The 11,428-nt window shown below is 38.3% G+C and overlaps 2 protein-coding genes across 7 annotated transcripts in view; one reads left to right on the top strand and one right to left on the bottom strand.

The window, feature by feature from the left end:
* Nucleotides 1–6,102, top strand: part of RFC4 (replication factor C subunit 4) — a 15,513-nt gene extending 9,411 nt beyond the window's left edge. For 3 of the 4 annotated variants that reach the window (XM_006765845.2, XM_015565368.1, XM_015565370.1), the window contains 7 exons: nucleotides 776–895; nucleotides 2,835–2,978; nucleotides 3,159–3,279; nucleotides 4,158–4,283; nucleotides 5,396–5,476; nucleotides 5,548–5,664; nucleotides 5,746–6,102. In XM_006765845.2, the coding sequence (XP_006765908.1) occupies nucleotides 776–895; nucleotides 2,835–2,978; nucleotides 3,159–3,279; nucleotides 4,158–4,283; nucleotides 5,396–5,476; nucleotides 5,548–5,664; nucleotides 5,746–5,841 (805 nt within the window). In that variant the 3' untranslated portion in view covers nucleotides 5,842–6,102. The remainder of the gene's footprint in view (nucleotides 1–775; nucleotides 896–2,834; nucleotides 2,979–3,158; nucleotides 3,280–4,157; nucleotides 4,284–5,395; nucleotides 5,477–5,547; nucleotides 5,665–5,745) is intronic. The other variant, XM_015565369.1, reaches the window with a different exon arrangement.
* The window catches only part of EIF4A2 (eukaryotic translation initiation factor 4A2), a 5,851-nt gene continuing 524 nt past the window's right edge, over nucleotides 6,102–11,428 (bottom strand). The window contains exons 2-12 of one of the 3 annotated variants that reach the window (XR_435769.2): nucleotides 11,080–11,125; nucleotides 10,861–10,993; nucleotides 10,440–10,579; nucleotides 9,523–9,691; nucleotides 9,324–9,433; nucleotides 8,935–9,078; nucleotides 8,485–8,622; nucleotides 8,151–8,240; nucleotides 7,852–7,931; nucleotides 7,291–7,401; nucleotides 6,511–6,573 (exon numbers count right to left, since the gene is read on the bottom strand). Coding sequence is in view for 1 of the 3 variants with exons in the window: in XM_006765844.2 (XP_006765907.1) it covers nucleotides 6,429–6,573; nucleotides 7,852–7,931; nucleotides 8,151–8,240; nucleotides 8,485–8,622; nucleotides 8,935–9,078; nucleotides 9,324–9,433; nucleotides 9,523–9,691; nucleotides 10,440–10,579; nucleotides 10,861–10,993; nucleotides 11,080–11,125 (1,195 nt within the window). In the remaining 2 variants the exon portion in view is untranslated. Of the gene's footprint in view, nucleotides 6,574–7,290; nucleotides 7,402–7,851; nucleotides 7,932–8,150; nucleotides 8,241–8,484; nucleotides 8,623–8,934; nucleotides 9,079–9,323; nucleotides 9,434–9,522; nucleotides 9,692–10,439; nucleotides 10,580–10,860; nucleotides 10,994–11,079; nucleotides 11,126–11,428 lie in introns of all 3 variants that reach the window. The other 2 variants (XR_435770.2, XM_006765844.2) reach the window with 2 other exon arrangements.

The following is an 11,428-nucleotide window of genomic DNA, read 5'->3' as shown; positions in this document are numbered from 1 at the left end:
AATAATTTTCTTAAAAACTCACGTTAAGCCCTAGCGGTTTGGCTCATTGGATAGTGTCAGCCTGCAGACTGAAGGGTCCTGGGTTCGAGTCCAGTGAAGGGCACATGCCCAGGATGGGGGCTTGGTCCCCAGTAGGGGGTGTGCAGGAGGTAGCCAATCCATGGTTCTCTCTCATCATTAATGTTTCTCTCCCCCTTCCTCTCTGATATCAATACAAATATAATAAATAAACTCACTTTAAAATAACCATTCATGTTTTAATCTAGTAATTTTACTTATAGCAAGCTACCCTATGGAAATAATTCAAAATGTACTGTATTGCAGCATTATTTAAAATTGCAACATACTTAAAAATAAACGTCTAACAATAGAAGGATGTCAAATAAGTAAATTGTGGTACAGTCATAAGATGAAATGTCATATAGCTATTAAAATGGCATTTCGGGAGCTTCTCATAGCTATAAAAATAGTATTTTGATTGGTTGCAAGATGGCAAGATGATTATGATATAATACAAAGTGGAAAATTGATTTAAAATTTTATATATTATGTGATATCATTTACCTATATTTTTTAAAAAGCATGGAAGAAAGCCGAAATGTTAACTGTATGTCTCTGCAAAAGAGAAAATACAGAAGCAATTGTGTACCTTCTGTCCATATTGTTTAGTAGGTGGATTTTAAACTACTGCAAGATGTGCAAATGTTAAAATGTGGTTAAACCTCAGTTACTTACATGCTCTATGACATTTCATATTTGCTTCATTTTTACATAGGCATGAACTTTTTCGATTAAGAGTTCTTGAGTTAAATGCATCTGATGAACGTGGAATACAAGTAGTTAGAGAGAAAGTGAAGAATTTTGCTCAATTAACTGTATCAGGAAGTCGTTCAGAGTAAGTTTCTCTTCTCCATACCATGTCATTGTGTTGTTTAAAATACATATTTCTGCCAAATTTACAACTTTTTTCATGTTGGATCATATTTTTAAAGCCAGAAATAAACTTCCCATTATAATTAATTTTGTTTAGCTGTCAAGGGTTTTCCACTGATATTTTGTCTAAGGAGTATTTATTAATTAAAATGTGATAGTTGGGTGTGCATGCATAACAAAAATCCTGACTTCTGCTATTGTGTTATTTTTAAAAAGTCAACTATCTTAAGCTTCAGTGTATATTTCATAGTAGGGTGACCATATAAGTTCTTGTCTAAACTGGGATTCCTTTAAAATGAAAAAGGAGGTATCTATAATAATAAAAGCATAATATGCTAATTAGACCAGAGGTCCTTCCAGACATCCTTCAGTCCTTCTGGATGAAGCCGGGGCTGCGAGGGAAGCCTGGGTCCTGGGTACCTGCCAGTAGCTTGAGGGAAGCCCAGATCCCGGGTGCCTGCTGGCAGCCAGAGGGAAGCCTGGGTCCCGGGTGCCAGAGGGAAGCCAGGGCTAGCAGTTGGGAGAAGGAAGGCCTAATCTTGCACGAATTTCGTGCGTCGGGCCTCCAGTTATTAATAATTAAATAGGACTGCCCTAAATTAAACAGGGATGTTTAGCCAACTACTTATACTCCTCAGGTGGCAAAGTTTCAAGATTAAATTTTTGGTCCCTGGCATATATTTAAATTTATATCAGAGCACACATTAAGAATTTATAGGAAATGAATGACTAATTTTTGATATCCACCTTGAATTGACAATGCATATAAATCGTATCTGATAAGGCACTTATATCAAGAATATATGAAGAACTCTTACAACTCAATAATAAAAAGACAACCTAATTTTAAAATGGGCAAGGTATATGAATCAACATTACTTCAAAGAAGATACACAAATGGCTAATAAACACATGAAAACATCATCCACATCATTATCCATTAGAGAAATGCCATTCAAAACCATGATGAGATGCCACTTTCCAATCACTAAGATGGCTATAATTAAAAATACAGAACATAGTAAGTATTGGCAAGGATGTGGAGAAATTGGAACCCTTATACATTGCTGGTTGTAAAGTAAAAAGATTCAGCCACTTTGAAAAGTTTGGCTAAAAGTTAAACATAGATTTACCACATGACCCATAATTCTACTCCTAGGTATATATCCACAAGAAATGAAAACATGTCTATTCAAAACATGTACACAAATGTTCATAACAGGATTACTCATAATGGTCAAAACATGGAAACGACCCAAATACCCATCAACAAATGAATGGACAAAATAAAATGCAGTATATCCATTTGCCGTATTATTTAAAAGGAATGAATAGCACTGCAATAGGGATGAACCTTGAAAATATTATGTTAAGTGAAAGAAGTCAATCATAAAAGACAACATGTTAGATTGACATCCTATGATTCCATTTATATGAAACTAGAGGCCCAGTGCACGGATTCGAGCACTGGTGGGGTCCCTTGGCCTGGCCTGTGGGGATCAGGCTGAAACCGGCTTTCTGACATCCCCTGAGGGCTCCTGAGGCATCTGGGGAATTGGTCTTCCTCCTCTCTATTTCCAGGTGCATCATCCAAGAGCCACAGCTGCCAAGTCACTGCAACTTGGCAGCTCCTACGTTGAGCTTCTGCCCCCTGGTGATCATTGTGCGTCAGAGCTACGGGTCAGACAGTCACTTAGGCTTTTATATAGAGAGGTGTCCAGAATAGGCAGTTTTGGAGATAGAAAGTAGAGATCATGGTTGCCTGTGGCCGAGAGAGTTGGGAGAGAAGAGGAGTAACTCCTCTTGGGCATGAGACTTTTCTTTGGGAGGATGAGTATGTTATAAATTAGATTGTAACGATGATAGGTGAATTATTACTCCTATGTATTTCTCTGAATCAGTGGGAAGCCATGTCCTCCTTTTAAGATTGTGATTCTGGATGAAGCAGATTCTATGACCTCAGCTGCTCAGGCAGCGTTAAGACGTACCATGGAGAAAGAATCTAAAACCACCCGATTCTGTCTCATCTGTAACTATGTCAGTCGGTATGTATATTGCCTTAAAGATAGATGCTAGGCAGCCTTATTTTACTAACCCTCAGTTAAGGAGAAAAAAAAATGTTTCAAGGCTACATTAATATCTCCTTCATCAAATCTTGATAAAAATGAGTTCTTTGGAGGAAATCCTTTTTAGACACTGACTTGTTTTTTTCCTATATTTTACAGAATAATTGAACCTCTGACCTCCAGATGTTCTAAATTCCGCTTCAAACCTCTGTCAGATAAAATTCAACAGCAACGATTACTAGACATTGCTGATAAAGAACATGTCAAAATAAGCAATGAGGTAAGTATTAATTATTAGTTCTTGTACTAGTTACGTTGATGAATGCATATGAAGAGGCCCTGAAAGGAGTCATGTGTGTTGCTTCAATTTCTGATGCCAATTCTTCAGGCAAAATTAAGCTAAATGAACAATTGTAATGTCTAGGAATTACAGATTTAGTCTTTCGGTTACTATTAGTAATTTATTATCTATTAGTATTTGAGAGACCCAAAACTGGGGCAGATTTCATACATATAATGCAAATTCTGCAGCAACAACTCTCTATAATGACAAGATTTTAGTCTCCTAGCTAATAACTCCACTTCAAAAACTTATTCGGTATGAAATTCTGGTACAGTGATAGAATATATAGGCCTGTTATTCATTATAACAGAATTTAACCATAATTTGAATTTTTTTTTTAAATATATTTTATTGATTTTTCCACAGAGAGGAAGGGAGATAGAGAGCCAGAAACTTCGATGAGAGAGAAACATCGATCAGCTGCCTCCTGCACATCTCCCACCGGCGATGTGCCCGCAGCCCAAGCACATGCCCTAGACCGGAATCGAACCTGGGACCCCTCAGTCCGCAGGCCGACGCTCTATCCACTGAGCCAAACCGGTCTTGGCTTGAATTTTCTTTATGTAATCAAAAAAGTATCAAACATCTGTCTGCAACTTTCAAAGGCAAGAGATCTCTATCCTTCCATTGGACTGAGGCGGTCTCCATGAATTCTGCAACTATAGGACTAATAATATTCCCTCAAAAATAGAAATAAATTTCATTTCTTCCCAGTAACTCTTGGCTAAAATATAGTGCTTTTCACTTTAAGATCAAAAAACTAACTGGTCATTATAGGTAAAAAAAAACACACAAAAACTTTTTTTTCTTTTCAGGGACTGTCTTGTCTTGTTCAAGTATCAGAAGGAGATTTAAGAAAAGCCATTACATTTCTTCAAAGTGCTACTAGATTAACAGGTGGGAAGGAGGTCACAGATAAAGTGATCACAGACATTGCTGGGGTAAGAGCATTAGTTATTCTGAAATTCTTTTAGGCAGCTTTTAGAGAATTTTCACCTAACAAGTATGTATAGAATGCTTTGTTATGTGCTTAGTCCACTCAGGGTGCTTTAACAAAATACCAGACTGAGTGGCTTCCAAACTCCAGAAATTCATTTAATAACTTTGGAGTCTGGGAAGTCCAAGGTCAAGGTGCCCAGATTCCATGTGGTAAGGACCCACTTTCTAGTTCTTGGACTCCTAATTCATAGATGGCCTGCATCTTCCTATGGCAGAAGGGAGCTCCCCGGGCCCTTTTATGACACTAATCCCATTCATGAGGGCTTCACCCTCATCACCCCATCACCTCCCAAAGGCCTACCTCCAAATATTTTAGGGATTTTTTTTTTCAACATAAATTGGGGAGGGGGTTACATTTAGTCTATAGCATGTGCCAAGTACTGCGAACAGTACTAAGTGAATAACCTGGGAGTATCAGAATGCTGCAGGGATCTTTATTGTTGAAACTAGTACAGATATCGCATACCTCCAATATCCATCCCCCTGATGTCTTTCCTTATAAATGTAGTCTATTCTGACAAAGGGTCATATAATAAAGGCACATGCATTTTCAACTTTAAATCTTTTGTTAAAGGAAATAGAGGGCCACACTGGTCTTTGAATACTCCTTTCAGGCTTTATTGCATTTTCATACCATAATTAAACAGCATTAGTCCCTTTTTTCTGGGTACTTAAAATTACTTTAACCACTGCTTTGAGGAATGACAACCACTAGGATATTGGCCACTGTTGAAGCCACTAAGTCCAAACTTAATGTATCACCCTTATTGCACTGTAGTGACTGGACTAATGTATTGGCATAGCCACCTGGAGAGCATATTTAAATTTCAGGTCCAGTACTTTTCTGGATCACCTGTCAGCTCAGAATTGAGAGAAGACCCTTTTCCAGTTCCTTGCCTTTTCAACTCTAGATTGACTTATCTAGTCAGCTTTATGTCATTTGTTAGGAAATGTCCTTTTACACAGTGAAGCAACCAAACATGAAACAGAAGGGAGTGGGCACAGGCTTGGCAGTTATGTCCAAACTCCCTTCCCCCCCAAATTATCTTTTTAGGTAATACCAGTTGAGACAGTTGATGGAGTATTTGCTGCATGTCAGAGTGGCTCTTTTGACAAGCTAGAAGCTGTGGTAAAGGTAAAAGTTTAAGTTACTTTACTAACTTTGGGGAAGAGAAAAATGTTGACACCATGTAATTTTGTTAACAGGACTTAATAGATGAAGGTCATGCAGCAACTCAGCTTGTAAATCAACTTCATGATGTAGTTGTAGAAAATGATGCTCTTTCTGATAAACAAAAGTCCATTATTACAGAAAAACTTGCTGTAAGTAGGCACCTTTGCACATTTCAGCAAAATACTTCTACCTAAAAGGGACAATTATCTAACCTTTCCTTTTTCTTGTAGGATGTTGACAAGTGTTTAGCAGATGGTGCTGATGAACATCTGCAATTGATTAGCCTCTGTGCCACTGTGATGCAACAGTTAACCCAGAATTGTTAAAACCATATTCAATTCATACTGTTTTACAATAAAATAATGAAAGCACCTTTAAAGTGAATATACAATTTATTTAACATTCAAACTTCATTAAGACATGTGCAATATGGCAATTTTACTGGGGGTTTAACCCTACCTAGGATATGATTGCTTGCTGGGGCGTAGCAACAGGGTCCAGTTCACACTTAGCACTAATTAAATACTTTATTGAATAAATACAATACCAAACAAAATGCATTCAAATGCTTCCTAAAAAAAAAAAAAGTCCACAAGTACATTATTAAATGATAGAGAACATCTAATACAACCATTTCTACATAACTAGGAAATAAATTTCTAAGAAAAAAAGATTTTACAGACCCCATCTTTTGTACCCAACCCCAACAGTCTAACTCTAGAGGATAAAGCCAATGACTCTCCTCACAAGAGCTCACGACTAAAGTCGCTTTGCTATCAAAATCTGTATTTCTGATCCGTTATGAGCATTGAGACAAGATTCAAATATTCCCAAAGAAAGAAGCACAATGCACGTTGTGATCGCCTAGTCAGCAACAGCGAGCACTGCATTCAAAACTATCTCATCCCGGGAATTAAATAAGGTCAGCCACATTCATTGGCATTTCCTCCACTGTAGTATTGTAGAAAGTCTCAATGTCACGAAGAATCCTCTTGTCTTCTTCAGTAACAAAGTTTATAGCCACACCTTTCCTCCCAAATCGACCCCCTCTGCCAATTCTGTGTAAGAAAAGAAAACAGCAATTAGAATGTTACTTCTAACAATGCATGAGTTACTGAACATGATGATCCACTTGTTAACCATCAGCTGCTGTTTACTTATCAAGGTTATAGTTCGTGCTTCTAATTGGAGCACTATCTGCTAATCAATATCTAGAGGGAAAAAAATCTTCCTTTGCAGTTAGTGCCAAAAGGATTCAAAGCTTGTCTGGCTGCAAAATGAGATTTTATCAGATGCCTTGAGCATTGTTATTTTTAAAGCAGATGACAGTATTGTGTTTGGGATAGTGAAATTTAAAAAAAAAAGCCCATACCAAAGTGGGCCAGCCAAGAGCAGAAGTCAGCCTGGGACAGATATAAACACACCGGGATGAAGCAAAAAAGAACAGTTATATAATCCATATCGGCGCACTTCTGGAACTGTAAACTGTAAATACAAATGCTGCACGGTTAACTATTGTCTAAACTTACAACTTTTTCCAGTGGGAAAACAAGTATTTGGTATGGTAACCCAAACTCATCACTGCTTTTTGCTCAGTTTCACACGTTGTAACTCAAATTACTCAAACGTGTTTTAACTCCAAAGCAACTTTCTACCTTCCTGATAGAAACCAGACAATATAAAACCACCTAATAGGCTAATATACCAAAATGCCTTGGCTGGAGCAACTTAAAATATAAAATAATCATTGACAAAAGAAAAACAAATATAAATACCGACTCGCTCTTTATTCAAACAGTGTGCTGTTTCGCTTATGATTCCACGTCCTAAATTACGTCAACGCCGTTTCTGAGTGCCATCTCGTCATCAACTGCTGCTATCGACTCCTGTATTTTTTAAAAAGTCTTTTTTTACATCATATAACAAAGTACAATTCAATTTATTTAGGGATAAAGCCACTATAACTAAGCCAGGGACCGCTCAAATTGCTACCAGACAACACCAAGAAAATCCCAACTATCATCACCAAGAAAGCACATGAACACACAAGAGCATCACAAAAAATAAAGCTCAAAAATAATCTAAGACCAACAGATCTAAACTAAAACAATCTAATCCATAGGTATGAAAGGCCACAATTTTGGCAATGTTTGCAATTGTTTTCCCACGGCATGACCAATGTTCCCAAGTACAATTTTTAATTTCATCTTACCAATTTGACACTGTCTACTGAATCAATTCCCTGACTTGAAGTTACCTTCCAGATAAATTAATCAGTAGAAAATACATGAGCTCATTTTACCAATACAGTAACAATCAAGGTCCCATCTACTCACCTGTGAATATAGTTTTCACGATTGGTAGGTAGATCATAGTTTATAACCAATGACACTTGTTGCACATCAATCCCACGAGCCTGAAATACAATGGTATGGTATTAAAATTCTAATTGATTAAAACTAGAGACGTAATGTAGGCCACAAAATAGTAATGGGCTATATGTTTAATGATATAGTCCACTGTGGAGTGTGGTCTTTATTCTCCCAAAGAGCCTAAGTTGGTAAAGGTTATTAAAAAACCTTCACCCAAAATAAAACTTTTGGTAAATCAAAGTGAGCAGTTAAGATTTACTTACCAACAAGTCAGTAGTGATCAGAACACGGCTTGACCCTGATCGGAATTCCCTCATGATAACATCTCTTTCCTTCTGGTCCATGTCACCATGCTGCAAATTAACAAACCTTCATTCAAGAATCACCAGTCTGTCAATATTTATTTTAACAATTATGTATGAGACCAAGCGTCCCTGGCTGCTACAGGAGTCTAGCAGACAGGTATAGTTAAGAAACAACTTTATTTTGAGCAGGGGGAACGACAACACAGCACTTAACAGCTATATTGTAGTCTGAATCCTGCTTTAATAAGAGAAGACATTGTAATTACCACTACTAGAGTAGAACACCTCTTACCAGAGCAGAAACTGTGAAGTCCCTGGCATGCATTTTCTCAGTGAGCCAGTCCACTTTGCGCCTTGTATTGAGAAAAATAACGGCCTGTGTAATTGTCAGTGTCTCATATAAGTCACAAAGTGTGTCCAACTTCCATTCCTACAATATTTCCAAGAAAAAGTTAAGTCATTAAAATTTTGTTTCCAACTTACAATAAATAAAAATTCGCTGTTAGGCTGATCAGAAGACATGTTGCACCAAATTTTAAGACAAAGGACACTGGACATTAAGAAAGAGGTCCACCCCAGTCTTTATCATCTAGTGCAGTTACTTTTCTTCTTGTGTGTACTCTGCTAGCATTATTACAAAAACCAAGATGTGATCCTAGTTTCTGCAATTTTAGCACAGTGCTTATACAAGAAGGTAAAAAATCTGGCTACATTTTTTATGTTTAGTAATTAGACAAGTTACCTCTCTTTCAACATTAATATAAAACTGTTTGATTCCTTCAAGGGTCAATTCTTCCTTTTTCACCAGAATTCGAATTGGATCTCTCATAAATTTTTTGGTCACCTCCAACACATCAGTTGGCATGGTGGCAGAAAGCAACACAACCTTAAGAAAAACAAAAAAACCCGATGTTATCACACAAGTAGTTAGCTGAACTTTTACAATACTCAAAAAACCATGTTTGAGGCCAAGCGTCTCTGCCTAGCTATGGAATTGTGCTAGACAGAGATAGTTATGCATCAATTGCTTTAAGCAGGGGGAACGACAATAAAACACTTCAGTTGTATTGTAACAGTTCCTGCATTAAAAACCTGACCTCCAGCTATTGGAGGGGGTGAAATAAAGCTCACCTGAATACTTGTATTTAATTTTTGGAAAATCTCATAGATTTGATCCTTAAATCCCCGGCTCAACATTTCATCTGCTTCATCCAAAACAAACATTTTGATCCATTTTGGAGCTGTTAAAAAAAGAAAATCATACTATCATCCCTAAATTTTAAAATTATTATAGTAAAAACATTTATGCTCAATTGACAGCAACACTTACAAAGATATCTTCTGTTTAGCATATCAAACACTCTCCCTGGTGTACCAACAACAATATGTGGTGCTTCGGCCTGCAGTTTTTGCATTTCATTGCGAACATTGGTTCCACCAATGCAGGCATGACAAGTTGCTCCCATATAGTCTCCAAGTGCCAGAATGACCTTTTGGATCTAAAAGGCAAAAGCCTTAATTATCCAACAGAATTACAGATTGTGACTAAACTTCCAAAGCATAATGGCAAATATGTATTCTACACACAACTTTTATGCATGCATAGCACTTAACTATACTTCCAAGCTCAAAATGAAGACTGATCTAACTGCTTGGAGGTATAATTCCCTTGCAATGTCTTGTGCCTTGTCAAATTTGGGATCCTATTGTCCCAGGTGCCTGCTAGATGAAGAACTAAAAACATGTCCTTTATTCTTCATTGTGTAGGGAGCCATAAATAGTGGGCCACGCTCTGCAATTACAGCTACAACAAATCATTGCTACATTAATTTTCCCCAAAGGGCAGTGACATTGACCTCAATAAAGCCTACAGTTTTATTAGCAATGTGTACTTCAAAGCCTGTATTAGCAGTGAGTCTTGAAAACATATCATGCAAAAAGATGCATCACAAACTAGTAACATGTCACTGCAGTTTTCATGTTGCACAACTGCATTCAAACTTAAAATTGAGACCAGATCTAGTCCACCCTGACCAGAAAACTTTAGTTTCTCCATCTGTTATATAACCCTGCAAACCATACTTGCACACCCAGTTCCTATTTAACTTTTAACAAACTCCCTGCATGCATGGACAGTTAAAAGGAGGTTTCTGATAAGACCAATTTATACTCTTGAATTCTTCAGTTGTGAAACCTGAAACCTATGCAACACGCAAGCAGTTTTTTTTTTAACTACACTATCAATACCTGTTGTGCCAGTTCTCTGGTGGGGGCCAATACTAGTGCTTGGGTCTCCTTGAACTCAATCTCCAACTGTTGCAGGATGGAAATAGCAAATGTGGCTGTCTTGCCAGTACCTGACTGAGCTTGAGCAATCACATCATATCCTAAAAAAAGTAGGATACATATTTACCGATCCCACATCAAACCGTCACTTCTAGTTTACACTATGTATTCCATTTGGAACATGAAATATGCCCAAATAATCAAGTGATCAGCAATGAGTATTCTCTTCATTTCAGGTCAGTCCCGAAAGATGATTGCCATCATTTCACTTTAAGGAATACAAGTAGGTAGGTACTAGTCCCCCAGACTATTTGCCCTTTTATAATGCAGGTCTATGTAAAACAATGCTTCGCTGTGATCAAGTGCCAACGAATTCTTTTACCTTTAATACAAGGAATAATAGCTCTCTGCTGAATAGCTGAAGGCTTCTCAAAACCATAAGCATAGATGCCCCGGAGAAGAGACTCCTTTAAATTCATATCGTCAAAGTTATCAACAATCTCATTCCAGTTGCTCTATAAAAAACAAACATTTAAGCCGGAATAAATAGGATGACCAACATCACCTGTGCACAGCTTCAAAATCCACACCCATTTCTTACCTCGATGACACCATCGGGTTCCATTCCCTCTGGGCCGCCATGTTCTCTGCGGACAAAAAGACCGCAGTTAGAGAACACCTTTCCAAGGCCCCCATCCGCACCTCAGGGAGGGGGGCAGCCCTTCAGCCCCTCTCCCGTCCGGTTACCCTCCCCTCCCCTCCGCGTGGTCACTTCCTACTGAGAGCGCAAAGGAAGCTGGCGGGGAAGGACAAACCATTTATCCCCCGAGCGCCTGCCGGCAAGGCCGAGAGCGGGAACGGCCGGAAAAGCTCCGGGCGACCGGCCCTTCCCCCAGCCCCGCGCCCCGGTCTCGACGGCGGGCCGTCTCGCGAGAGCTCCACACGCCGAG

Source organism: Myotis davidii, unplaced genomic scaffold (assembly GCF_000327345.1).
Source record: "Myotis davidii unplaced genomic scaffold, ASM32734v1 scaffold41, whole genome shotgun sequence".
NCBI lineage: Eukaryota > Metazoa > Chordata > Mammalia > Chiroptera > Vespertilionidae > Myotis > Myotis davidii.
The sequence above is the reverse complement of the archived record's forward strand: the minus strand, read 5'-3'. Positions and strand labels throughout refer to the sequence as shown.